At 41.2% G+C, this 24,804-nt stretch overlaps 1 protein-coding gene across 1 annotated transcript in view; it reads left to right on the forward strand.

Moving 5' to 3' along the window:
* Positions 1-24,458, forward strand: part of LOC124616205 (cytochrome P450 6k1-like) — a 29,697-nt gene extending 5,239 nt beyond the window's left edge. The window contains exon 2 of the mRNA XM_047144509.1: positions 24,243-24,458. Coding sequence (XP_047000465.1) covers positions 24,243-24,421 — 179 coding nt within the window. The 3' untranslated portion in view covers positions 24,422-24,458. The remainder of the gene's footprint in view (positions 1-24,242) is intronic.
* The last annotated feature ends 346 nt before the right edge of the window (positions 24,459-24,804 follow it).

The raw sequence follows: 24,804 nt of genomic DNA on the forward strand, positions 1-24,804 counted from the left end.
TATACCCGCACGGTAAAATTCTGGACCAACCTGTTCCAGCCACTGTTTGGCAGCGAGCACAAGGGAGTCATCATCTTCAAACCTTGTTTCACGAAGAGAGTCTTTCAGTTTCCCAAAGAGATGATAGTCACATGGAGCCAGGTCAGGACTGTAAGGTGGTTGTTTCAGTGTTGTGTATCCGAGTTTTGTGATCGCTTCGATGGTTTTTTGACTGACATGCAGCCGTGCATTGTCGTGCAACAGCAAAATATCCTGCTTTTGCCGATGTGGTCGAACACGATTCAGTCGAGCCTGAAGTTTCTTCAGTGTCGTCACATATGCATCAGAATTTATGGTGGTTCCACTTGACATGATGTCCACAAGCCACTGTCGTTCCGAATCGAAAAACACCGTAGCTATATCTTTTCCAGCAGGAGGTGTGGTTTTGAATTTTTTTTTCTTGAGTGAATTTGCATGATGCCACTCCATTGATTGCCTCTTCGTCTCTGGTGAGAAATGATGCTTCATCACCTGTCACAATTCTTCCAAGAAATTCATCTCCACCATTCTCGTACTGTTCCAAAAGTTCGCTGCATACCGTTTTTCTTGTTTCTTTGTGAGCCACTGTCAACATCCTGTGAACTCACCTGGCACAACCGTTTTTTAACGCCAACACTTTCAGTATTCTGCAAACACTTCCTTCCCCTACCCCAACGTAGCGTGACAATTCGTCCACTGTGATGCGCCTATCAGCAGGCACCAATTCGTTAACTCTCTGCACATTGTCTGGAGTGTGTGCAGTACGAGGCCTGCCGCTACGAGGACAATCCTCAATATTGCCGCACCCGCTTTCATCACCTAATCTGCTTTCCCACCGACTAACTGTACTGCGATCGACAGCAGCATCTCCATACACCTTTTTCAACATCTTGTGGATGTTTGTCACTGTTTCATTTTCACAGCACAGGAATTCTATGACATCACGTTGCCTCTGACGAACGTCAAGTGTAGCAGCCATCTTGAAGACATGCTGTGACGGCGCCACTCACGGGAACAGGTTGAACTAAGTTTGAAAACAAGCGGGAAGGATGTATCTACACACTGTAAAACTTTCACACATGCAGCATGAAAACTGCATTATTACAAAAATAGTGTGCATTTCTTTCGGAGTGACCCTGTTATAACTTACGCAACACTATTTTTCTGGAAGCAGGTTGGTTTTATTTAGAATTACAATACAGCGCATTACTTTCGACTCTTTTGGATCCAAACGCTGTTTTTCAACATAATCTACGTTCAATGCGACGGCCTCGCGCCACCTTACGAAGCCAACTTCGAAACCAACATCTTCCTGCATCAATAGGCGCCCCATCATCCACATTCTGCTTCCCGCAGAGTGAATACTTGATTGGGCAGACAGATGGAAGTCGGAAGGAGTGAGGTTGGGGCTGTTGGGCAGAGCCCTGCACGGCAGCCCACAACACAGCACTGCCCGCCCACGGGTTTGCTTGGACCAGCCGGCAGGCTATAGCCGTCGGCACACGGACCGTGCATCCGAACGTTGAGCGTTGAGCGTGCCGGGTTTCTGACGTCATAGCGTGGAATAGCACATTCGGGAGTCTTTCCGAACGTGCAGAGTAATATCTGGCATGTCAGATATTCTGAGCGTTCGTCTAAGCGTTGACCAATGAGATGGCACAGCGTCACCTACATCACACTCACGCCGTCTCCCTTCAGTACAGAGTTGTGATGTGCCATATTGGCATTCATTTCAAACTTATATGTATATATGCTGTTTCTGAGCACCAGCAAATTCAGGATCACTCGAAAACCCGTTGTTAACTGTGTGATCCGTTCCAATAAAATAACGAAAAACATCATATTCATGGCAAAAGAATTATTGTAACTTGCGTATTATGAGAGTAGGCTATTTGAAGCCAGCGACACACGGAAGATCCACTAAAACGCATTGTTCTTGGTACAATTTGTTACAATTAAATTTCATTTAGTAACATATGTACCATAATGTTTTCTGAAATGGTAACATACTTTGATTACTTACACTGTGTGTTGATGGTTTAGCATAAGCCGGCACGGTAGCTCAGTGTGTTCGGTCAGAGGGCTGCGTGCTCTCTGTAATAAAAAAAAAAAAAAAAAAAAACTGAGTCAAGGAACCAACGATCAATTTGAACGGATGTCTTGTGACGTCCGCCCCGACCAAACGCAACGAACTATATCGAACAATAAAAGAAAAAAAAAGCGTAATGAGTAGCATCACTGTCTTATATTGATTTGGTAGTTTGGGGAGAGGTTCGCGTCTTGACATTAGTAAATTTTATTTCCTAACATTCGCGTTTTTATTAGGTTCTGATACTGTATTGTTAGTTTAATGTAGGTATATACTATAATATTTGATGTTATGTAAATATAAGTTCACCTTTTTTTGAGGGGTGACTGTTCGATTGGCTTAATCTACAGGACAGCTTGCGCTTCTTGTATAAAGATATTTTGCTCCTTTTTCTTTTACTAAAATGTGGGAATGATGAATTAACCCTTTCGTGGTCGATGGGTCATATATGTCGCACTAACTTTGAACGCCAGTTCGAGTGTCGGGATATATGTTACCCAGCTCTGCACGGTTCTGCCATCTAGGGACGACTGTACTGAACCTGAGAAAAAATCGGGACTGCACTGCAAAGGCAGGAGTGCTAGTTCTGCAAGGTTTGCAGAAGAGCTTCTGTAAAGTTTGGAAGGTAGGAGACGAGATACTGACAGAAGTAACGCTGTGGGGATGAGGCGTGAGTCGTGCTTGGGCAGCTCAGTTGGTAGAGCACTTGCCCGTGGAAGCCAAAGGTCCCGAGTTCGAGTCTCGGTCCGGCACACAGTTTTAATCTGCCATGAAGCTTCATATCAGCGCACACTCCACTGCAGAGTGAAAATCTTATTCTGAGAACAAAAGTTGTTTGCACTGCTTGTCGTGTACCACTTTGTGCCACACCATGTTTTTCCAAGTTTCATGGAATGTAAAGTTTTGTAGGTAATGGTCATGTATCATTAAAACTGAAATGTAATGAATAATTTTTACACTGGCTCTACACAAATAAAAATATTATATGCATGTATAATTTGTAGTTATTTTATTCTCCACAAAATCCTGTTTATGGCTAAAAAAAAAGTAAAATAACGAAATCAGTGAGTCAGCAGAAAAAGTATCTCGCGTTGGTTCATGGGACATATGTGTCCCACTTCCTGTTGTGAAAAAATGGAGAACTTAAAAAATATTTTGGTGGTGAAAATATAATAATGAGACTGAAATGAAAACGTTATCACCTTAATATTTTAAAAATCTGTAAAAAATGAATTTTATCCATGAAAGGGATAATGTTTATCTTATGCAGAGAAGTATTCCAAATTTGTACCGCACTGTTTGTAATGGAACTTTTATATGTCTCTGTCCTTATTGATTGAACATGGTACTTTCCTTTTCGTGGACGATGGCGGAAATGTGCGTTTTAATAGAGCTAACGTGGGAATTTTACGCTGGAGTGCGTTGCGATCGCGTATACCACGTTGGAGCCCACGTACCGTATGCTCAAGTCGCATCATTCCTGAGCGTTCAGCAGCAAGTTGAACATTAACGTTCGACTGCACGGTCCGTGTGCCGACGGCTTAAGCTCCTCACGTGACGAGAGCGAACTGCTGGTCCGCAGCACTGGGCCACTGAGCTCGCCGCAGCTCACAGCACTGGGTGGGCGGGGCCGCCTGTCAGATATACATCCCGCGCTGCGTACTAACCTCTGCCCCTCTAGGTGTGCTCTCGCCTGCTCTCACTGAGGGAATTCCTATGAACGTGGCGTGTTTTTTAAAGTAAGTACCGTTTGGAAATTTAAAAAAGACGTGCTAAGATATCTCAATAATTTTATTTTTACATGAAAGCCTGTACCTTAATCTACGCACTGACGCCATTACAGTCTGATTCTTCCTTGTTTACGTTGTGTACTGAGTGTTTAAGATGCCTCCGATAATCGTGAGTCCCGCTGACTGTGAAGTACGGGCTGTTATAAGATTTCTTAGTGCTAAAAGGGTAAAAGCGATCGGTATTCATCGTGAGATCTGTGCAGTTTACGGAGAAAACATTATGAGTGATGGAATGGTAAGAAAGTGGGTGAGATCATTTAAAAGATGGCCGCACAATTGTGCATGATGAACAACGGAGTTAATGAAAGTTTGGTGCAGGAAGTGGACAATAAGGAGAGAGAAAACAGACGCTTTACGATTTTCTCCTTGCGGGATGACTTTCCTAATGTTTCTCGTAGTGTTCTGTATGACATTGTGACCGAGCACTTGAATTACGTTTAGCACGGAACTGATGGGGCCGAAATATTTTTCTTTCTTAAAAGACTTTCATTTTACACGATGCATGTGAAATAAATACTCAATAACATATTCGAAGCAATGTTTTGAAATGCTATTTGCTGCTAAAATATACACATTTACTTGCTAATACATCAGATTAGATACGCTTGATTACACTTTGAATATCGTCATTTTAAGCATTACGATGGATTGTATTCGTACAGATGTGTCAGACCTTATGTATCCAAATTACACTCCTGGAAATTGAAATAAGAACACCGTGAATTCATTGTCCCAGGAAGGGGAAACTTTATTGACACATTCCTGGGGTCAGATACATCACATGATCACACTGACAGAACCACAGGCACATAGACACAGGCAACAGAGCATGCACAATGTCGGCACTAGTACAGTGTATATCCACCTTTCGCAGCAATGCAGGCTGCTATTCTCCCATGGAGACGATCGTAGAGATGCTGGATGTAGTCCTGTGGAACGGCTTGCCATGCCATTTCCACCTGGCGCCTCAGTTGGACCAGCGTTCGTGCTGGACGTGCAGACCGCGTGAGACGACGCTTCATCCAGTCCCAAACATGCTCAATGGGGGACAGATCCGGAGATCTTGCTGGCCAGGGTAGTTGACTTACACCTTCTAGAGCACGTTGGGTGGCACGGGATACATGCGGACGTGCATTGTCCTGTTGGAACAGCAAGTTCCCTAGCCGGTCTAGGAATGGTAGAACGATGGGTTCGATGACGGTTTGGATGTACCGTGCACTATTCAGTGTCCCCTCGACGATCACCAGTGGTGTACGGCCAGTGTAGGAGATCGCTCCCCACACCATGATGCCGGGTGTTGGCCCTGTGTGCCTCGGTCGTATGCAGTCCTGATTGTGGCGCTCACCTGCACGGCGCCAAACACGCATACGACCATCATTGGCACCAAGGCAGAAGCGATTCTCATCGCTGAAGACGACACGTCTCCATTCGTCCCTCCATTCACGCCTGTCGCGACACCACTGGAGGCGGGATGCACGATGTTGGGGCGAGAGCGGAAGACGGCCTAACGGTGTGCGGCACCGTAGCCCAGCTTCATGGAGACGGTTGCGAATGGTCCTCGCCGATACCCCAGGAGCAGCAGTGTCCCTAATTTGCTGGGAAGTGGCGGTGCGGTCCCCTACGGCACTGCGTAGGATCCTACGGTCTTGGCGTGCATCCGTGCGTCGCTGCGGTCCGGTCCCAAGTCGACGGGCACGTGCACCTTCCGCCGACCACTGGCGACAACATCGATGTACTGTGGAGACCTCACGCCCCACGTGTTAAGCAGTTCGGCGGTACGTCCACCCGGCCTCCCGCATGCCCACTATACGCCCTCGCTCAAAGTCTGTCAACTGCACATACGGTTCACGTCCACGCTGTCGCGGCATGCTACCAGTGTTAAAGACTGCGATGGAGCTCCGTATGCCACGGCAAACTGGCTGACACTGACGGCGGCGGTGCACAAATGCTGCGCAGCTAGCGCCATTCGACGGCCAACACCGCGGTTCCTGGGGTGTCCGCTGTGCCGTGCGTGTGATCATTGCTTGTACAGCACTCTCGCAGTGTCCGGAGCAAGTATGGTTGGTCTGACACACCGGTGTCAATGTGTTCTTTGTTCCATTTCCAGGAGTCACATCCAGAACCGAATGCGAAAATCAACTGACAAATATAATGATAAGCGCTGTCACTGACAGTACTTGAAGCTGCCTAGAAGCAGCAATGTTTCTTCTGTTCGGTCAAACAAATAATGAAAATTAAGAGAAAACCTCTGAGTGTTAATGCGACTGCATAAATTAGGTACGGTACCGAATATCTAATTTTCCTGAGAAGCGGATTATAGTCGTGTCAAACCATTTTGTTTCGTACTAAAGTAAAGCTGAGTATGGCATTACGCCGGTTCCACAGCACCATTTCATGTCAACAGATTATTCAAATAAAGCGTCTTCCTTTTTTAAACGATTGTCATTGCACTAACTTCAAAACATGACGACTTGGAATGCGATGAAACTACCAATATACAATAATCGTCAACCGGTTTAGAGAGAACGTAAAACAAAACGCGGTGTGAAAAAAATATTTAGTAAATATTCCATTATTCATTTTCTCTGATGTTGGAGAAAAACATCGACATTGACCGGGTCCAAAAGTGACCGTCGTGCACTTAGAATGAAACCTGCAGAACTCAAACTTGTCTCTGATGCAAAGCTGAATGGCTGTACGCCAAAAATTTTTCTGGCGATCTTCTGGAGACATTTGTCCGTTTACAATTCTGGTTGAAGCACGTATGTAGTTCATCTGTGGAAGTCTGAATAATTTTCCAGCATTGCAGGACTTCGCCAAAGATGCTCTTAGATTCTATCTGGACAGTATCACAAATACTTCACGTATATTTGGCTACTCTTTAGGTGAGAGAATACCTGAGATGACCGTCTTATGTGTGGCAGAATTTAGTTTTGTTTAGTAGACAGCGCTTCACGGGGCAGCGTCCTTTCGTGACTGGTCACTCCAAATCATTGATGTAGTACCTAGTGGATTGTATGCTTTACCTCTCCCGTGACTTCACGCCTCTGAGATTCAGACATCATTTTCAGATGGCGAAATGGTGCCAACAGGAAATTACCTATTCGTGGTGCCGCTTCCTCTAGATAATTTTTCAGGCGGACTCGCGAGATTTATTTCAGAGGCTTCTCCGTCCTAAGGCTCTTCACTTCAGCGTTTCGGAGGGTCACTTTCAATGGCAACAGGAGATGCAGTGATGATATTTTTCAAATTTCATTTCTTTTGAAGTCTCCTTGAAGGAATGTAAGAAAAATCCTTACTTTATAACGCTTGGAAGAATTTAAGTGCTAATCTACGCCTGTTTAATATAAAAAGCCACAGCGTACATACCATCAGAACAGAAATCAGCTAGTCCATCAACGTGATGTCAGTTCCTTCTATTCTCTCTGTTTCTCATTTCTCAGGGAGCTTTTTACACAGTATAGAATACTGCCTTTTCACCGATTCAAGCATGGTCAATCTTGTGTTAAAGTATCGTTCGACTGCTCCATTGCTCTCTCCAGGCCATGAACAACGCCACTTTGCTTTGCAAATGTCACAAGTTCCTCCGTTGCAGTCAGAAAAAAATAAAGTTTTGGGCAGTTGGATAGCATATACCGCACATTAAACGCATTTATTAGCATTCTGTTCGGCATGTGACAGGGAAAATTCAGTGCAGAATACCTATGAAGAACAGCGGCAATATTGGCATCATGGTTAGTTGTGAAAGGTAAATTTTTGAGACTATTCTATCGTCTCAACAATTCCTTTATTATATTTTGAAGTGTCGTAGGCTCGTCTGGAAACCGTGTCATACGCAAGAAGTATGATCTGAGATCCCAATTAACAAAATAGGAAACTGTGCGTGTCAGGTGATGATCTCTCCTTGTGCTACGTGTCACGTATCTCCGATCGCCTGGAATTCACCTCCATTCACGTAATAAATTATTCAGGTGCGATTTCCTTTCAAAGGATTTTCGGTTTTTGTGTGATGTGTCGTGAGACAGTTATGGGATGAGGCATAGTAGGTTTTGTGGACACTTTTCTATAAGTCTCTGCAGTATCGATTAACCTCTGAATCAGATCTGTAACTCCTTCACCCCCAGTAGGGTCTCCTGGACACAAAGTCACGCATTTGTCAGTAAATTTGCCCTGAGCAGATCTGGGAAGGGGTATTCGGTCAATGCATGACACTTGTGTGTTAGACACACGCGAGTTCCAGGTGACTGTTTAGTATGCAACACTCGACACAACAAAGTTAACACTGTTGCCATCACCGTCCACTGTAGGATTAAACACTGACCAAATTGAACTTTTGAGAGTTGGATCAAGCTCTATGATTCTGTACTCACCAGCCGTTAGTTTTTGTTTTATACTGTGCGGTCTTAGGCGTCCTCTCAGGGTTCACGCGGCTCCCACCGTCGGAGGTTCGAGTCCTCCCTTGGGCAGGGGTGTGTGTGCGTGTGTGTTGTCCTTAGCGTACGTTAGTTTAATTTACATTAAGTAGTGTGTAAGTCTAGGGACCTATGACCTTAGCAGTTTGGTCCCATAGAAGCTCAACACAATTTTTTTTGTTTTGTTTCTAGCTTTCTTAACATACTTTCCGTCCTTTTTAAACCTCTTGCTATTTACGGACTCATCTTCTACATAGGAAGAAAAACATAAAAGTCTGTTATACCATCACTTTTATTTACAAACAATACGAGAAAGTATCTTCGCAAAACGATTTCCTAGAAATTATTAACGATTCGCGCCATATTTATTTGCCTCCATCGTAATACGATTGCTACTAATTGTGATGGAACAGCTGTCTCCATAGACGTCACAGTGTTGTTCAACTACCACGATACTGGTTAAAAAATTAAAAAATTTAAACCGTTTGAATGAAAACGGACGAGGCGGTTAGTGTCATTACGGAAAGTAGCCGATGTGTGGAAAGACGGTAACGAACAAGGAAGCAGTATGTTATAAATTACAGAATGACAGTTTTTTATATAAAAGTTCGTATGCTTCATCGTATTAAATTCCAAGATTTCAGACATAATACGCACGTTTGTGGGCAAGAAAAAGATCGCAATACGCGGGAAAAGGAAGGCAGTATATCTCTGGTAACGATCTAGGCTGCACGTGGTATAATGTAAATATACAGGGTGAGTCACTAACTATTGCCACCTAGAATAACTCCGAAAGAATGACGGTAGCTGAAAAGTTTGTGTGACAGATGTTGCATGGGACAACGGGAGACATAATATGACGTCCGTTTTTTGTTGCTGGGTGTGGTCGCGTCAGAGATATGAAGGTAAACTTTCTTTTTTCAAATAGGATGCTGTAGTTTGGTACTTATGTGCTGTTAGCGGCTATCGAGACTAATCCAGTGATGTGTAACACAAAGGTCTTTGAAGGTCAACGAATGTCACTAAGGTGATATGAACGTCTATTTACAGCAAGTGTTGAAAGTGATGACCATTGGTATCGCCGGCCGCTGTGACCGAGCGGTTCTAGGCGCTTCAGTCCGGGACCGCGCTGCTGCTACGGTCGCAGGTTCGAATCCTGCTTCGGGCATGGATGTGCGTGATGTTCTTAGGTTAGTTAAGTTTAAGTAGTTTTAAGTCTTGGGGATGATGGCTCAGATGTTAAGTCCCATAGTGCTTAGAGCCATTTGAACCAATTTTGAACCATTGGTATCAATGCAGTGCAATCATCTTATCATGTATTGAGTGGTATTCCTTATCATTTCGACACTTATCGAAGCACATGCTCTGACAACTCTCTCTCGTATATCGTGCAAGTAGTAAATATTCGCCGAATACGGCGTATCCAACTAACGTGCCATTGACATGTAAACGCCGTTCGACGGTTTCGCAATACAACATAACAGGAACAAAAAGACTAGTATCGTCGAATCAAGCGAATGTGAATGAGGTATTCCTTCGTAGAACAAGTCGACATCGTTCTTATTTGCGGAGAATGCCAACGAAATTCAGTAAGAGCTAGAGACTTATACGCTGAAAGATACCCTCAACGTACTCTACACGTCGTACATTTAAATATGTGTATGACAAATTGAGACCAACTGGATCTTTAACGCATCGGAAACATATCCGGCAAAGGAAAGATACTAACAGGGAACCGAAAACTGGTACTCTTGCCACAGTGATTCTAGATCCCTGTGTTAGTTCGAGTCAAATCGCAAGGGAACCTGGCATGAGCCAGAGTAGTGTTGTTCGTGTTCTGCATCGCCATAAATATCATCCTTACCATATCAGTCTCCAACAAGAATTAACTGGTACGGATTGTGTGCGCCACATTGAATTCTGCCGATGGGCTCAACTTCAGATTCAGAGGGACGCCGAGGCTACATTCACGAGCCATGGAAATGTTATTTTGCATAACATGCATTATTGGGCAACTGAAAATCCATGTTGGCTGCTGCAAGAAGCAAACCAAAAGCCGTGGTCGGTGAATATATGGTGTGGGATTCTGGAGGACAGAATTATGGACCCTAATTTCGTTGTAGGAAATCTTAATGGTAGGAAGTACAACACATTCCTGCAAGAAACATTAGGTCTGTTATTGGAAGAAATACCTTTAGGAACAAGGAACAGAATGTGGTATCAACTGATGGGTGTCTGGTACATTTTTCGGTGATGGCTACAAACGAGTTACAGTGTCAGTTCCCAAATCTTTGGATTGGAAGCGGAGGAGATGTGTCGTGGCCGGCTCGGTCGCCAGACTTGACACCTCTGGATTTTTTCTTGTGGGGATTCGTAGAAGACATCGTTTATAAAGACGCTCCAACTACACCTTAAGATATGCGATATCAGAGCATGTCCTTCGATAAGCGCTGACAAGATAAAGAATAGCACTCAGTACATGATAAGATTGCAGCACTGCATTGATACCAATGGTCATCACTTCGAACACCTTCTGTAAATGGACGTTCATACCACCTTTGCGACTTTCGTTGACCTTCAAAGACCTTGCTACTACACATCACTGGATTCGTCTCGACTGCCGCTATGAGAAGAGAAATACCTATATATGACATGCCATTTAGAAAAAACGAAGCTGTCCTTCATATCTCTGAAGCGACCCCACCTAGCAACAAAAACCAGCGTCATATTATGACCCACGTTGTCCCTATACAACTCTGTCCCGCAAACTTTTCAGTTCCTATCATACTTTCAGAGTTATTCTTGGTGACAATAGTTAGTGACTCAACCTGTATATGGCAGAGAAATAGCCTCAGAAGATAACTAAAATCGAGAAAAGAGAGGGAAATTATTACTATATGACTGTGTAAATCGAAGCAATGCAGATACATCTAATGAAATTAATAACAGTCCTTTACTGTAGCAGGAAGATAAGTGAGCACGCATAAGGATATTTTTGTCGATGTTTTGAGGCAGAGTCGCTAATAAAAATAATTTCCTTTGACAAATACTGACACAGATCTTATAAAGACTCTCTCAATTCACAAATAGAGTCAAAATAATATCTTTAACTCTCTGTCTCCAGTTATGAATTCCTCGATGTTATTTGCCTCTATTTTCTTTAACAAAGGACGTTTTAACGTTCGTCGACTCGTCCTCCTTTAAGAATGGCTAACTTTTACTATTGAATTGTCCTCAAATTATCTTTTCCTCACATTCCATACGATATTTCATATGTTGCAAGTTTGATTGTGTCTTAATACTCCTTATGTGCTTAGTTCTACCATTTTTTTCTTTTGCTGTTAAGAATACAGCATTGGAGAAATGATCGTTACTAATGGCTTATGTACCTATGGAACCAAACCTACAAATTTCGCCAACGCAAGAAAATATTTGCTAGTGTACAATTACAAGCACCAACGACAGGGAAGAAGACTACTGGCTTTTTTTTTTCAAATGTATGTATGAGGCTACATTACGATTTTTTACAACCGACTTCGTCATATTCCAGCTTCAGACATTACAAACGTATGTCTGGAGCAGCCTGGCCCGCGCAGTGACGTCACAGTCTACGCTTCGTCCGACGGCCTATTGCCCAGCGCGGAGCAGTGCTGTTTCAGCCCGTAGGCCGGGCCGATTTTAAGGGCTAAGAGGGCAACGCCGGCCCGCAGCACTCCGGTCACAAACTGGTGGCCTAGCACGGCACGTTCGATCACGTCACTGACTCATTTCGTCCGAGACTGCTGAAGCCCAGGTGCGGAGCTGTGCAACGCCCGCCCATGAGACGCACCGCTTTGCAAGACTCTGCTGAAGGGTGCATGAGGAAGATCGGCCAAATGAGGTTTTGTGAGCCCCTCTCTGGTGCGCAGACTTGTGAGGCCTTGCTTTGTCATGGAGAAGGAGAAGTTAGTTTGCACTTTTTTGGCAACGAACACACTGAAGTCGTTTCTCTAATTGTTCTGGAGGGTAGCACAGTTGTGTGCGGCCGACACGCAGGAGATCTGACAGGTTTGCGCGGCTCTGTAGCTACGATGACAAACGCCTCTCCCAACGACTTACCGTGCGTTTGCTCACTGCCAGGTCCCCGTAGACATTCTGTAAGCTCCTATGAATATCTGTCTGTGATGCTCTCGTGTTCCACCAATACAATTGCAGTGACAGCTCTGTGCTTGGAAGACAACTCTGTTGCATACTCCATTTTGAAGGTAACTTATAGCGCCGCCACCTATTGGAACTTCATGAAACACTAGGGGCTGAAGCGGGAATATTCCACTAGATCCCACAACAAATTTCGCATTTTTTCAACCAAAATTGACCGAAAAAAATAATGTGTTGCATTACTTATTGAACGCCCATCGTGTTCATGGTACAGTGTCTAGTCACTGCCTTGATTTGCTGTTTCGTTTCGGTCGTGACGACATCGATCATTTCATCCGTTATAACAAACCAGCGCTCCCAGTTAGTACTGTTCTGCTTAAAATGTTGTAACAATTGCTGAGCAATTCGTATTCTCGTTTTCCTGTGGGCAGTATTAATAAATAAGACATTAAAGTTGAGTAAAGCGTTCTCACAAATACTTCTTCAAGTAAAATGAATTGCATTTTTTGTGCCCTATTGTCATAGCAGTTTTGCACATTTTATCTATATTTTCATCTGTGATTCCGGTTTCTGGACGTCCTTCACATGGATCCATCATCAAGTGATATAAAATGTCTTCAGCATTCAGCCATTCATCCCGTAACTGTTCAAATTGATGAAGCAGTCTCGTTATAAATCTTCACTAATATTATATATACCTTCGGTGTAAATACACAGTTCTAAAAAAAATGTAGGCAAGATGCAATACGCCAATTATTTTTGTTTGACTAAAACACATCAGGAATACTTTAAAATAGTTGTAAGCAGTTTGGCACTTGATTTACGTTAATGCGCTAGACGTGGCAAGATGAATCAAAATTTCTCTGATACCGGTGCCATATCTGTGGAGAACCAAGAACTTTTCACCTGGCTCTTGTAATACAGGAAATATTACTTCATCTGGTGAAATACACAGCAATAGTGAAGACAGATGGTAAAGCAGAATATGAAATACGTAACAAATAAGACGATTTTTTTCATAATTAAGATTCTTTATGATCATGCCGTTCTCGGTGACGTAAAATGCATTAGTGTGATCTGGATATCCTGTACGTGCCATTAAATGTAGAGGATACAGTCATTCCTTGTATCTTTTCCTTGCTTTAACACATTATTTTACACAAGTTCAATTTTCTGAATCACGTTAATGAGAACTGTTGATTTGTTAACGTACAGAAGGATCTGAAAATTCTTTATTTTAAGTTTCTTAGGCCGTTTGTAAATGCTCGATAAGAGTGCGATAGTGTATTTCGGCCTATGTCTTATATGGTAACAGTACAATTCTACGCTCTGTCATACATGCAACTCAGCGAAATCCCTTAGGCTCTTGCCGTTAATAAATCGCAAATATGTTTTTCTGATTCAAAATGCCATGCATATTACATCCATTCTGCTTTTAGCAACATAAATATATCCGGAATTTCATGCCCAACTGCCGTGTGATGAAGTAACAAATTATTCACCACTAAAAATCACATATTACTGAAACTGTTTTTACACTGTTTCTAGATTAATGAAAATACTTGAATTCTAAGTAATGAGATGTACTTCATTTCATGGCTATAACTGAGTCGAACTTACATTGCATCTAATCTTTAAATATTGCAGAGAAGGAGTGATTTATGGAATCAAAATTTTAATGCAAAAATCAACTTCTTTATAGCACTAAATCAAGTGGCGAAGGAAGACATTAAAAATACGTTTGGTAGAACTGACGGGGTTAAAAAATGAAACCTTTGTTAGTAGAATCCACATCGATACCATTCAGGTACGACAAAAGTTATAGAAGATGGTTTTGAGTTGATATAAAAGCTTAAAACACGCTCCCGATCCTGCTGCAATGTTCAGCGGCACACTTTATCAGCTGTTTTCATTCAAGAGGTGGATTAGATAGAGAATTTTTTTTCAGAATTCAATATCTCACTGTATGTTGCAGAACAAGGGTCTGATTTTAAGGACACCTTTTACCTGTATCGTAGTGTTTATCTCGTCGTGAGGGTTTTGCTGTTTCCAAGAGTTCTCATGTTTCCCTTGTTTAACTTGTGGCTTTAACTTCATGGCCGGAGGCCTTTCCTATCACCTCAGTCGTTAGTTAACCCTTTCAGTCACAAAACCATAATTTTTTCACAAAATAGATCATTATCATCATAGTAATTGGCGATTACAAGACGAAAGTGGCGAAAGATAACGATTAAATTATTTTAAGGAGGCGGTTTGACTTTGGAATGAAATTTTAAAATGTTTCACATAATTAAGCCTTGTTATCACAGAAAGCAACGAATACAGGGAAAATATGTCAATAGTAAAGAATCCTTTGTTTTCAAGGTATGGTTTTACTTTGGAACCAGTGGAACACACAGTTTTCAACCACCCGTCATTTCGTGAGATATATTTGAAAGCAATTTCGCATTTTTCCTAGACACAGTCTCGTATCTCGAAACTTCCATGAACTTGAAATGCCTAAAACACATTTTAGCCTTAAAATAACAATTTAACAATTTTTGGATCTTTTTCCTCTTATTTGTACTGTAAAACCACATTTCTTTCGAAATTTCGTGATTCTAGTTGCTGATGGATGAGTTTGCGATTATCAAAATGTATGAGGTAAATTGCCACATCTTTTCATTGGATTGACTTAGAATTTTTTACGATTTTTTACAGGGTCAAGGGGCCCTACACCTTAATATATGAGATAAGTTTCAACTTGATACGTCTGTCACTTCCTAACAAAAAGGGTTCCTAACAGTCTGACAGACAGACGAACGACGAAGTAATCAAATAAAGATTTAGTTTTACCGGTTGACGTAAGGCACCCTTAAGCTTAATGAAATGGTGGTTTCAGACAAAAGCCATTGGTACTCAGAGAGTTAAACTAAGGGAAGGGATTCGTATGTACCACCTCTCTTTGAAAGATGTAAATTCTGAGCTGTGTGTTATACAGTGAGACCTAAAAGTCGCGCACAAGATAACAAATGTGTCTGCAGATAGGAGCTGTATTACAGTCGTTCCATGAGCCACCGCAAGATAGCACCACAGGTATTACCGACAACACTCTACGATGATAACAGCGGGTTCTAATTAAAGCGCTTGTTAAAATATCGTTTTCCCAGCAGCAGCTACTTGTAGTTTTCATTGTTGGATAGTCATTCGGAAGCGCGTGCTGTAGAGGCATTTCATAGGGAATATCCAGATACTGCAGTGAAAAAAGTCAACAATGACGAGATCAATTTCACTTTTCCTGCAAAGCAGATTAGAAACAAGAGAATCTGGAGGAAGTCCATTTCGACGGATGCCAGAGAGGCCCAGGTGATGGACGTGAGGCTACGTTCGCCTTCAAAAAGTTTGAAATTAGCTGTCAAATCTCAGATTTCGTGGGGTAGCGCTCAGAAGCCAATACAGACGTTACATTTTCGTGCATATCATGTTCATAGTGGCTAGGAATTGAACGCACCGGATAAAGAAAAATATCTTTTCTGATTTGTTGCCATCCACGGAGTCGCAGTACGGACCTCATTTTCTATACTGATGAGGTCCGGTTTCATCGTAGTGGATACGTGAACAGTCGGAATACAAAAATTCGATGAACCGAAAACCCACATGCAGTGGCGGATTTAAAAATTTTGCGCTGTGGACTGTTTCCGTACTCTGCTATTCGTTGTTCTGAAGGACGCGTCAGCGGTCTAGTTGCACTCAATCAAAATGTAATATGGTTCCTGAACTGTACTTGGCGTACAGCAGCAGATAAAACAAACTTAAAATTGCACTGTGTTAACACATTCTTCTGTCGAAAGACAACAGAAACAAACACAAGGAAAATAACTTTTCTTTTATGGTCTAAAAATTCAGCAGAACGTGTAGGAGGCAATGGATTTTTGTTATATATTCACATTTAATATGTTCTTTTACACGAAACCGTTGAAAATGAAAATAAAAAAGTTGTGTTACGATCTACAAATTGAAGAAAACGTGTCATACATTAGAAATTAATACGTTATTTTACAGAGATGCGTTCAAAATTAAAATTAAACTCTCGTTTTACAGATAAAAAGCACGTTCGGTATTAATAAGTGAATCTATAGAAAGCGTAAGAAATGAAAAAGAAATAGAGATTTTGGTGCACGAACTAATAACTACATACAGACGAACAAACACAGAAATGGATTTACTATTACACAATTTTACAGACTAGTGTGAAAAAATCAAATTTGTTTTAAAATATAATAGTTAACATGTAAAGCATTAGGGTCTGTGTAGCTAGATGCTGCATAATGAATGTACACAATACCCTTTATCCATGTAAGGGCTGAAAATTTTTGTACTGTAGTTACTGCTTTCACCATAGCTCTTTCTAAAGGTATTAGCAAAACTTTTAAGTATTTATCTACAGAACTGAACTACGTTACTTAGTAATACTTTTTCATATGAGCGTACTCTCCGATAACGTATATTTCCGCGATTACTATACATTTCAGCAGACGCCAAGAATACGCATCAGTTGTAATATACTACAGTATCAGTATGACTTTACTGTAGAGCGCCGAGCGACCTGGGTCATTCATGTACTGATTAGCATTATCGGGCGCCTTCGCTCACGTCTGCACGTAAACGAGGTTTGGTTCCGCTTTCTGCCATTGGCAATTGTAAAATAAACTGGTAATACATAGTTTGTAAATCCAAAGAATGTGCTCTAAATTGTAATAAAAATCACATTATAATCTTATGTTTTTAAAACTAATGTGAATAAATAAACAAACTCACCAGTCAGCAAAGTTTTGCGTCTGGCTTTGACGGCAGAAAACTCGTTGATCATACCTTCATAGTTCAGTCGGGTATCAGTTAGGAGGTCGGCTTCGATGTGAAGAACGGACAAGGCGTTCAATCTCTCCTCAGACAAAGTAGAACGTAGGCACTATTTCAGTCTTCTAAGAGCCGAAAACGAGCGTTCTGCTGAACGATTTGTAAGTGCCATACATAGAAATATTCTAAGAGCAATGTCAACATTCGGAAACACGGACTGTAACCTTTCTTTTCGTAAAAAGTTCTTCCAAACTCTCATAATCAATACTGTTTCTAGTCTACTGAGTTGATTCAATTAAGCTGAAGCCTCATTTAGCACAAGTAGTTTTTCAAACGTATTATTGGCAATATGTGCGAGGGTGTTGATAACGCCCTCCCAGTTTTCATACAGACTTACACGCGATTCGTCTCTTGCTGACCAACGCGTTTTTGACAAACTTCTTACTGTTTTGCTTCCTGGTTTCATGAAAGAAAGAAGTTTATCCCAGCACTGGGTAGATGCAGAGAAAAAATTATAAAAGTTTTGCACTACAATGAAAATGAACATGCTTCCCGACAACAGCTTGCAGCACTAGTGCCGACTAAACTGAAAGAATGTAGTGCACAAGGCACATAATGCGCTTTCGGATTTCGTTCTTTAATGCGTGTCTGCAAACTAGTGTAGGTTCCTGACATATTGCTTGCGTTATCATATGACTGGCCTGCATAGTCAGTAATATCAATGAAATTTGTCGACAGGACTTTTCGTACGGCCTCAGCGAAGTTTTCGGACTTGTGTCCCGGGTTTGGTAAAAACAGAAGTAAACGCTCAACAGGTTCACTATTCTTGTTCACATATCTTAATATGAAATATAATTGATCAATATGTGAAAAGTCTGCACTAGAATCTACTATTATAGAGAAATATTTGGCCTGTTTTATTTCACTTTTTATTCGTTCAGAAAGAAGCTCTATTATTTCATCACAGATTGCTGAAGAAAGATAATTTCTATGCCCTACCCTGGATTTCCATATCGTTCAATGTGCTCTGCGAGGAAAGGATCAAATTCGGCTGTAAGAACAAGAGACACCATAAATTGTTCATTATGTAATGAATGGAATCTTTCAACTTGTCCACGTAGGGTAAGTCCACGACTTGCTAGCTTCTTCACTACTGCAAACATCCTTTTCAACACGCTGCGCCTGTACATCTACATGGTTATTCTGCAATTCACACTTAAGTGCCTGGCAAAGGGTTCATCGAACCATTTTCATACTACTTCTCTACCATTCCACTCTCGAATGGCACCTGGGAAAAAGGAACATCTAAATCTTTCCGTTCGAGCTCTGATTTCTCTTATTTTGTTATGATGGTCATTTTTCCCTACGTAGGTGGGCGTCAACAAAATATTTTCGCATTCGGAAGAGAAAGTTGATGATTGAAATTTCGTAAATAGATCTCTCAACAAAGAAGACGGTTCTAGGCGCTGCAGTCTGGAACCGAGCGACCACTACGGTCTCAGGTTCGAATCCTGCCTCGGGCATGGATGTGTATGATGTCCTTAGGTTAGTTAGGTTTAAGTAGTTCTAAGTTCTAGGGGACTGATGACCTCAGACGTTAAGTCCCATAGCATTCAGAGCCATTTGAACCATTTGAACAGTGACTGCCACCGCAACTCGCGTATCGTATTAGTGACACTCTCACCCCTATTGCATTTCTTCTGTCTCAACATATGACTCGAAATGGTTATCTATTGTTCCAAGTGACTTTTTTCTTGTTAAGATTAATAACTCAGAATTTTTGTGTTCAAGTGAATTCTCATGATGAGAAAAAATATTAGAAATATTTTTCCAATCTGCAATACCATTAGGAGCAGTCACGGCCTTACCTCCAAACAATTTACATGGTGCACAAAAAACAGAACCCGTGCTACAGAAGTATACTAGAAAATCATGCAAAGTTGATTCACCATTTAAAGCTTTATGTTAAAATACTTTTTTATTCGAATATCTGGGTTTATCGCCTATTTATCTTCTTGAGTTAGAAAAATCACCGTTACAATTTCGGTTAATGCCATATTGTAAGAGAATGTCAATTGTTGATTCATTGACACACCATTTTGCAGGATCATCACTAACGAGGTTGTAATGTCTGACTCGACACTTAGTTTTTCGTGAAACTCGAAATCAGGAATAATTTGCTTTTCTTCATTTTTAACTTTTGTTTCGTCTGTATTGACATAAATATCATTCGTACTACTTGAACTGGAAGTCGAACCTGCTATGAAAGAACGACAATACAGAGTAATTTAATTTCATTGAAGTCTGTTTATCTGTTGTCAGTGAACAGTAGAAGCACACCTGCCGGCCGGCTGGAATTCGTCTCGTAAAGAAAACGGGACAGTCTCTCTTTTGGCTTCTGTTTCCCGCGTCGCCGGAATTTTAGCTGTTGTGAATATGTTCTGTATATTCTTGACACTGTCTTTCTAATTTAAAAAGCAAATAATTTTTGCAATTTCTTGCAGTGAGGTGTGCTGGATCGGCTCTTATCCCACTTATTCTTATAATATTTTAGCGGCTTCTGTGTCCAGTGAAGACAGACTACAAAGTTTAAGTAGTCTTGTTGGCAGTTGATGTGGTGTGTTGTGGTTTGCGTGAACACTGCTGTTATGTCTACACGCAAATGCACCTTTTGTTGCAACATAAAATAAAATAACCTTTCCTCGAAGAAAAAAAGCTTGGTTAAGAAGTTAAATATAAAATTTGCAGTGCCACGTACTATTCGATTGCACTGAGTGGGGACTCTGACATCGTGCAGGCCACAGCACGATAAATGAGACAAACGGAAGTTGGTTTCTCCTTTTTTCGCCAAAAAAAGTAACTAAGTAAATAAATAAAATTTTTAAACTGTTGTGAAGTTTATTTCACACATTATTAGATATTCTCCTTATGCTATTTTCGTGCAAACATGCGTTTAAAAACGTAAAACATTCCCAGTATCAAAAAGTTTTGTTAAATGGGTAACATTAAATTAAAGCTCAGATATTTATGACCACAGGTTTTTCACATTAATTACAGTAATGGAAGGTTGACTGGATACTTCCCCGTAATTTCTACAAAAAATTTAAGTAGAGTCGGGTTTCACATATTGGGGCCCACACTTAATATAGTATTTAAGAAACTGTTGAATAGTTTATCACAGCTTTTTAGGGGTCTATGTATTTTCACGGGAACAATATGTTAGGATTAAGTAGAAACCGACAACATTCTAGGAATAATACCGTTTCAAACATTGTGTAGTATATTGCCGTCTGACAACTTACTTCAAAATATTTTGAACAGTCATGAACATGATACTAAACAGAAACCCAATGTTAAATTTCCATTCAGTCACCAAGTAAAGTATGTATATTTCCAAGCTTTTGTTGTCGAATTTCGTACTTAAGGCTTATTTAAACTAGCAAGTTGTTTAACAGTATTAAAAATTTTTGTCGTTTGTAAGCGCAGTTGTTTTAAAACATCCCGGGAACCACACTCAGGTTGGCGTCTATACCAGACCAGTGATCGTAATTCTACCGGACATCTTGCAGCGGTATTGTTCCTACACTGCATTTAAGCCCGTTGGGCTGGAAATAAAAGAATTCATTACACGGACGATAGTAGTTTGTGGTAGCATAAGGAGAAGGTACGTAAAAAAATTCGCGCACTCGATACCGATTTGGATCTGAGAATGCATGTCAATAGTGTTTTATCTTACTAGTCACTTCCCGTTAGTCCTCTCTTTCCTTTCCCATGAATGACAGTGTGATTGTTTTGGTTGTAGAAAAGATAGAACTAACCAGAGATGATTAGAGGGTGGTGGAAGAGAACTCTGTGGACAAGATTGAGCAAAGAGGTTTGCAGAGGGTTTCAGAACGTATCGACTTTTTAGAGGGTTTCAGGAAGCTCCGTCAGTAGGAGACTTCTTCCCCCCAAGTGGTGCAGCTTGGAAGACGTTGGTCCCGGGGTGCAACATTTTACGCACTGTACAGTTGTAGGGCACAATGTGCAGATGTTTCCACATCGGGTGTACCGGTATGGTAGGATACTTATATGAAAATGAGCTATATTATCATGGATCAGGCTCGAAACGTGTTAGTTAAAGTCAAAGTAGAGAGAGAGAGAGAGAGAGAGAGAGAAATGTTTGTGGTTTTTTTTTTTCATTTAGGTGATTGTAATAGTCTAGCCACGACAGTTAGTGTGATGCTGGCTCCCACCGAGGCAACATTTATGTTTGGAAACCAATAATTAAAAGTCTTCAGTCAAGCGAGCGGATAAAATGATTCAGTTATATGTACCGCTTCATAAATTTCATTTGGTTTTAATGATCCGTTCTTTGTGTGACAGTGATGAGTGCACTTCGAGCTTAATGTACAAAGGAGTCTAGGGCTACAAAATTTAAAAGTTTTATGGGCTGTCACCAACCGCTAATAATTGTTTCGTATATGTTTGAAGATTAATCAGAGTAGTTTAAAGGGATCAGTTTCACCATTTCTTGGGTTTTCTTTGTGACTCCGATATGAATAACCGTTTGGAACCCTGTTGGTAATGGAGACTGACCTTGAGAAATCGCCTTATCTGTGTAAGAGCATTTGTTGTAATTGGAACTCTTATTGGATCGGATGTAGACAGTCTTGTGATAATTTTACATTATCGTTTTGTGAATATGTATTTTTCTTATTTTTTTTGGACTTGCTTTGGAATCACGGCTTTCACGCAAACATTGGAAGCCAGTTCGCACTGAGCCATAGTCACTAGTGTGTGTTGTTTATTAATGTTCAGTCACTCCTAACAAAAACAGCAGCCAAGTGAGTGTATTTTTATTGATTAATGATGATTAGTTACCTTGTTTTCTTTGTGGGTGGCGGTACCAAATGGTCTGCCACGTGTGGGCACGTATACTTTGTGCACTGTACAGGGATTCAGGATGCAGTACTAGTTCAGTGAATATCAGAATCATTACAGCTTGGCTATGCAATCATTACTATGTGGTGAATTGCGCCTGAATTTTGAGTAATTGAATTTCTTAAGTTTCAAGACTGTGATGGTAGCTCATTTCAGTTAGCTATATTTAGCATAAACTATGAGTGTCATCGTAGAGCCAATTCGTGTTTGAATAATTTCTATAAAGTGATTATTAAGCTTATATTTCATTAAGTTCCTTGTTAATGCAATGAAGAGCAGTTTTCTATTGACTGATGCCTTCCTTAACCCCTCAAGAAGAACGATAGCTCTCGAGTGCCGATACTTTGTTATGAGATCTCATAGTCAGAACCGCACTCTGCTGATCGATGCTTAGTCTTTCAACTGCAGCGATATTCAGCTTGCAGTGGTTAACATAGAGAATATGTAGCAAGCCAGTGAGAACTGTGTGTTGCGAGATGAGAAAGTTTGCGTTATATGAAACCCTCCTGCTACCTAATAGTATTACATCTTATATTACCCGTAGGACACCAATACCAATCCCAACTGGTAATTATTACATCTATCCTTGCAGATATAACAATCGCAATGAGAAGGGGAGATGAAATTATAATATGACTGTCAACTTGAGAAATGTATTCTGTACAGCAACATCTCCGTGTTGCTCTTGATATGATGGAAACCTTCATTTCTTCCCAAACAGAGTAAATTCCCAATAGCCGATTGTATCTGATTCAAAGGATCCTTTATTGTATGATTATATGACAGCGGAACAAACACTGGTAGCAGTCACTTCTGTAAAATATCTGGGAGTATGCGTGCGGAACGATTTGAAGTGGAACGATCATATAAAATTGATTGTTGGTAAGGCGGGTACCAGGTTGAGATTCATTGGGAGAGTCCTTAGAAAATGTAGTCCATCAACAAAGGAGGTGGGTTACAAAACACTCGTTCGACCTATACTTGAGTATTGCTCATCAGTGTGGGATCCGTACCAGATCGGGTTGACGGAGGAGATAGAAAAGATCCAAAGAAGAGCGGCGCGTTTCGTCACAGGGTTATTTGGTAACCGTGATAGCGTTACGGAGATGTTTAACAAACTCAAGTGGCAGACTCTGCAAGAGAGGAGCTCTGCATCGCGGTGTAGCTTGCTCGCCAGGTTTCGAGAGGGTGCGTTTCTGGATGAGGTATCGAATATATTACTTCCCCCTACTTATACCTCCCGAGGAGATCACGAATGTAAAATTAGAGAGATTAGAGCGCGCACGGAGGCTTTCAGACAGTCGTTCTTCCCGCGAACCATACGCGACTGGAACAGGAAAGGGAGGTAATGACAGTGGCACGTAAAGTGCCCTCCGCCACACACCGTTGGGTGGCTTGCGGAGTATAAATGTAGATGTAGAAGTGAGTAATTAAACACCTGAAGTAATTTAATTTCAGAATAATAAAGAATCATGAGTTGAGGAATAAATGTTTATGGGCGAAAGCAAATCTCTATCCCCTCCCCCTAACTGAATGTGTTGGCTGATGACATTGTCAGTGGGTGTTACCCATTGTACATTATTTCAATTAATCCGAGTGAGGAAAGTTAATTAATATTAATTATTTAATTAATTGGGGTATAACGTAAAAGATAACCCATTTTCACTAGCCTTAGCAAGCAGTAAGAGGTAGCTTCAAGGTATAACCATCAAAACTATTAATAAATAAGACAGCCAAGTACCAATAACTCTCAGACTCGACAATAGCAAATGATAACATCAGACAAGTAGTAGTGAATTTGCAACTATATACGGATTAAAACACTTTTACTACAGGATTTCTTCGTCTTTGTTCTCCAGATATCTCTCTAGGCCTGGGGTGAATGAACGCTCCTTCTGTGGACAGAATTATTTAGAAATTCATTATAGTTTATGAAGGAAGTCAAATGAAATGAATTTTCTTGACACAGTGCGATATTTGAAGATTGTTACATTATCATTCACGGCTACATCAAAGTGATTTCTTATTTTGTTGCAGGCATGCGTTTCGGGTTGATGCAGGTAAAGACGGCGATAGTACATCTGCTGTCAATATTTGACATTCTGCCCGTCGGAGACAAGCAGTCGAAGCTACGCATGGCTCCAAACACCGTAGCGCTGACACCAGTCGGCGGAATCCACCTGAGGTTGGAGCGGCGGCAAGTCCCTGCGTGCTGAAGATCTCCAGCTGCTGTGAGCAGTTCTGCAGGAACGTCTCCACACCCATTGTTTACATGAAAAGCGGATCCAATATTAGCTCTTCCCTGTAATGGAATATAAACGCCATTTTATTAATTAGACTGTGATGTTTGAGATAGTGGACAGTGACAGTGACTGATACTGCTGGTCTCACAACAGATGTCATCGCTTTTCCTGTATTGTGCAGAGTGTTTGTGAACACTGATATCACTCTAAAGTTTGATATTTATTTCTCTATAGAAAGTTTGTCTAGCAATGCCTATCGCTTACTTACCATGTTCCTTCTGCATGTCAGGGAGAAGCGTTCAAGTTCTTTCCGCACTTGAAACCTAGTGTATTTTCATACCTGATGTCTCTTCAGT

Source organism: Schistocerca americana, chromosome 5, assembly GCF_021461395.2.
Source record: "Schistocerca americana isolate TAMUIC-IGC-003095 chromosome 5, iqSchAmer2.1, whole genome shotgun sequence".
Classification (NCBI taxonomy): domain Eukaryota; kingdom Metazoa; phylum Arthropoda; class Insecta; order Orthoptera; family Acrididae; genus Schistocerca; species Schistocerca americana.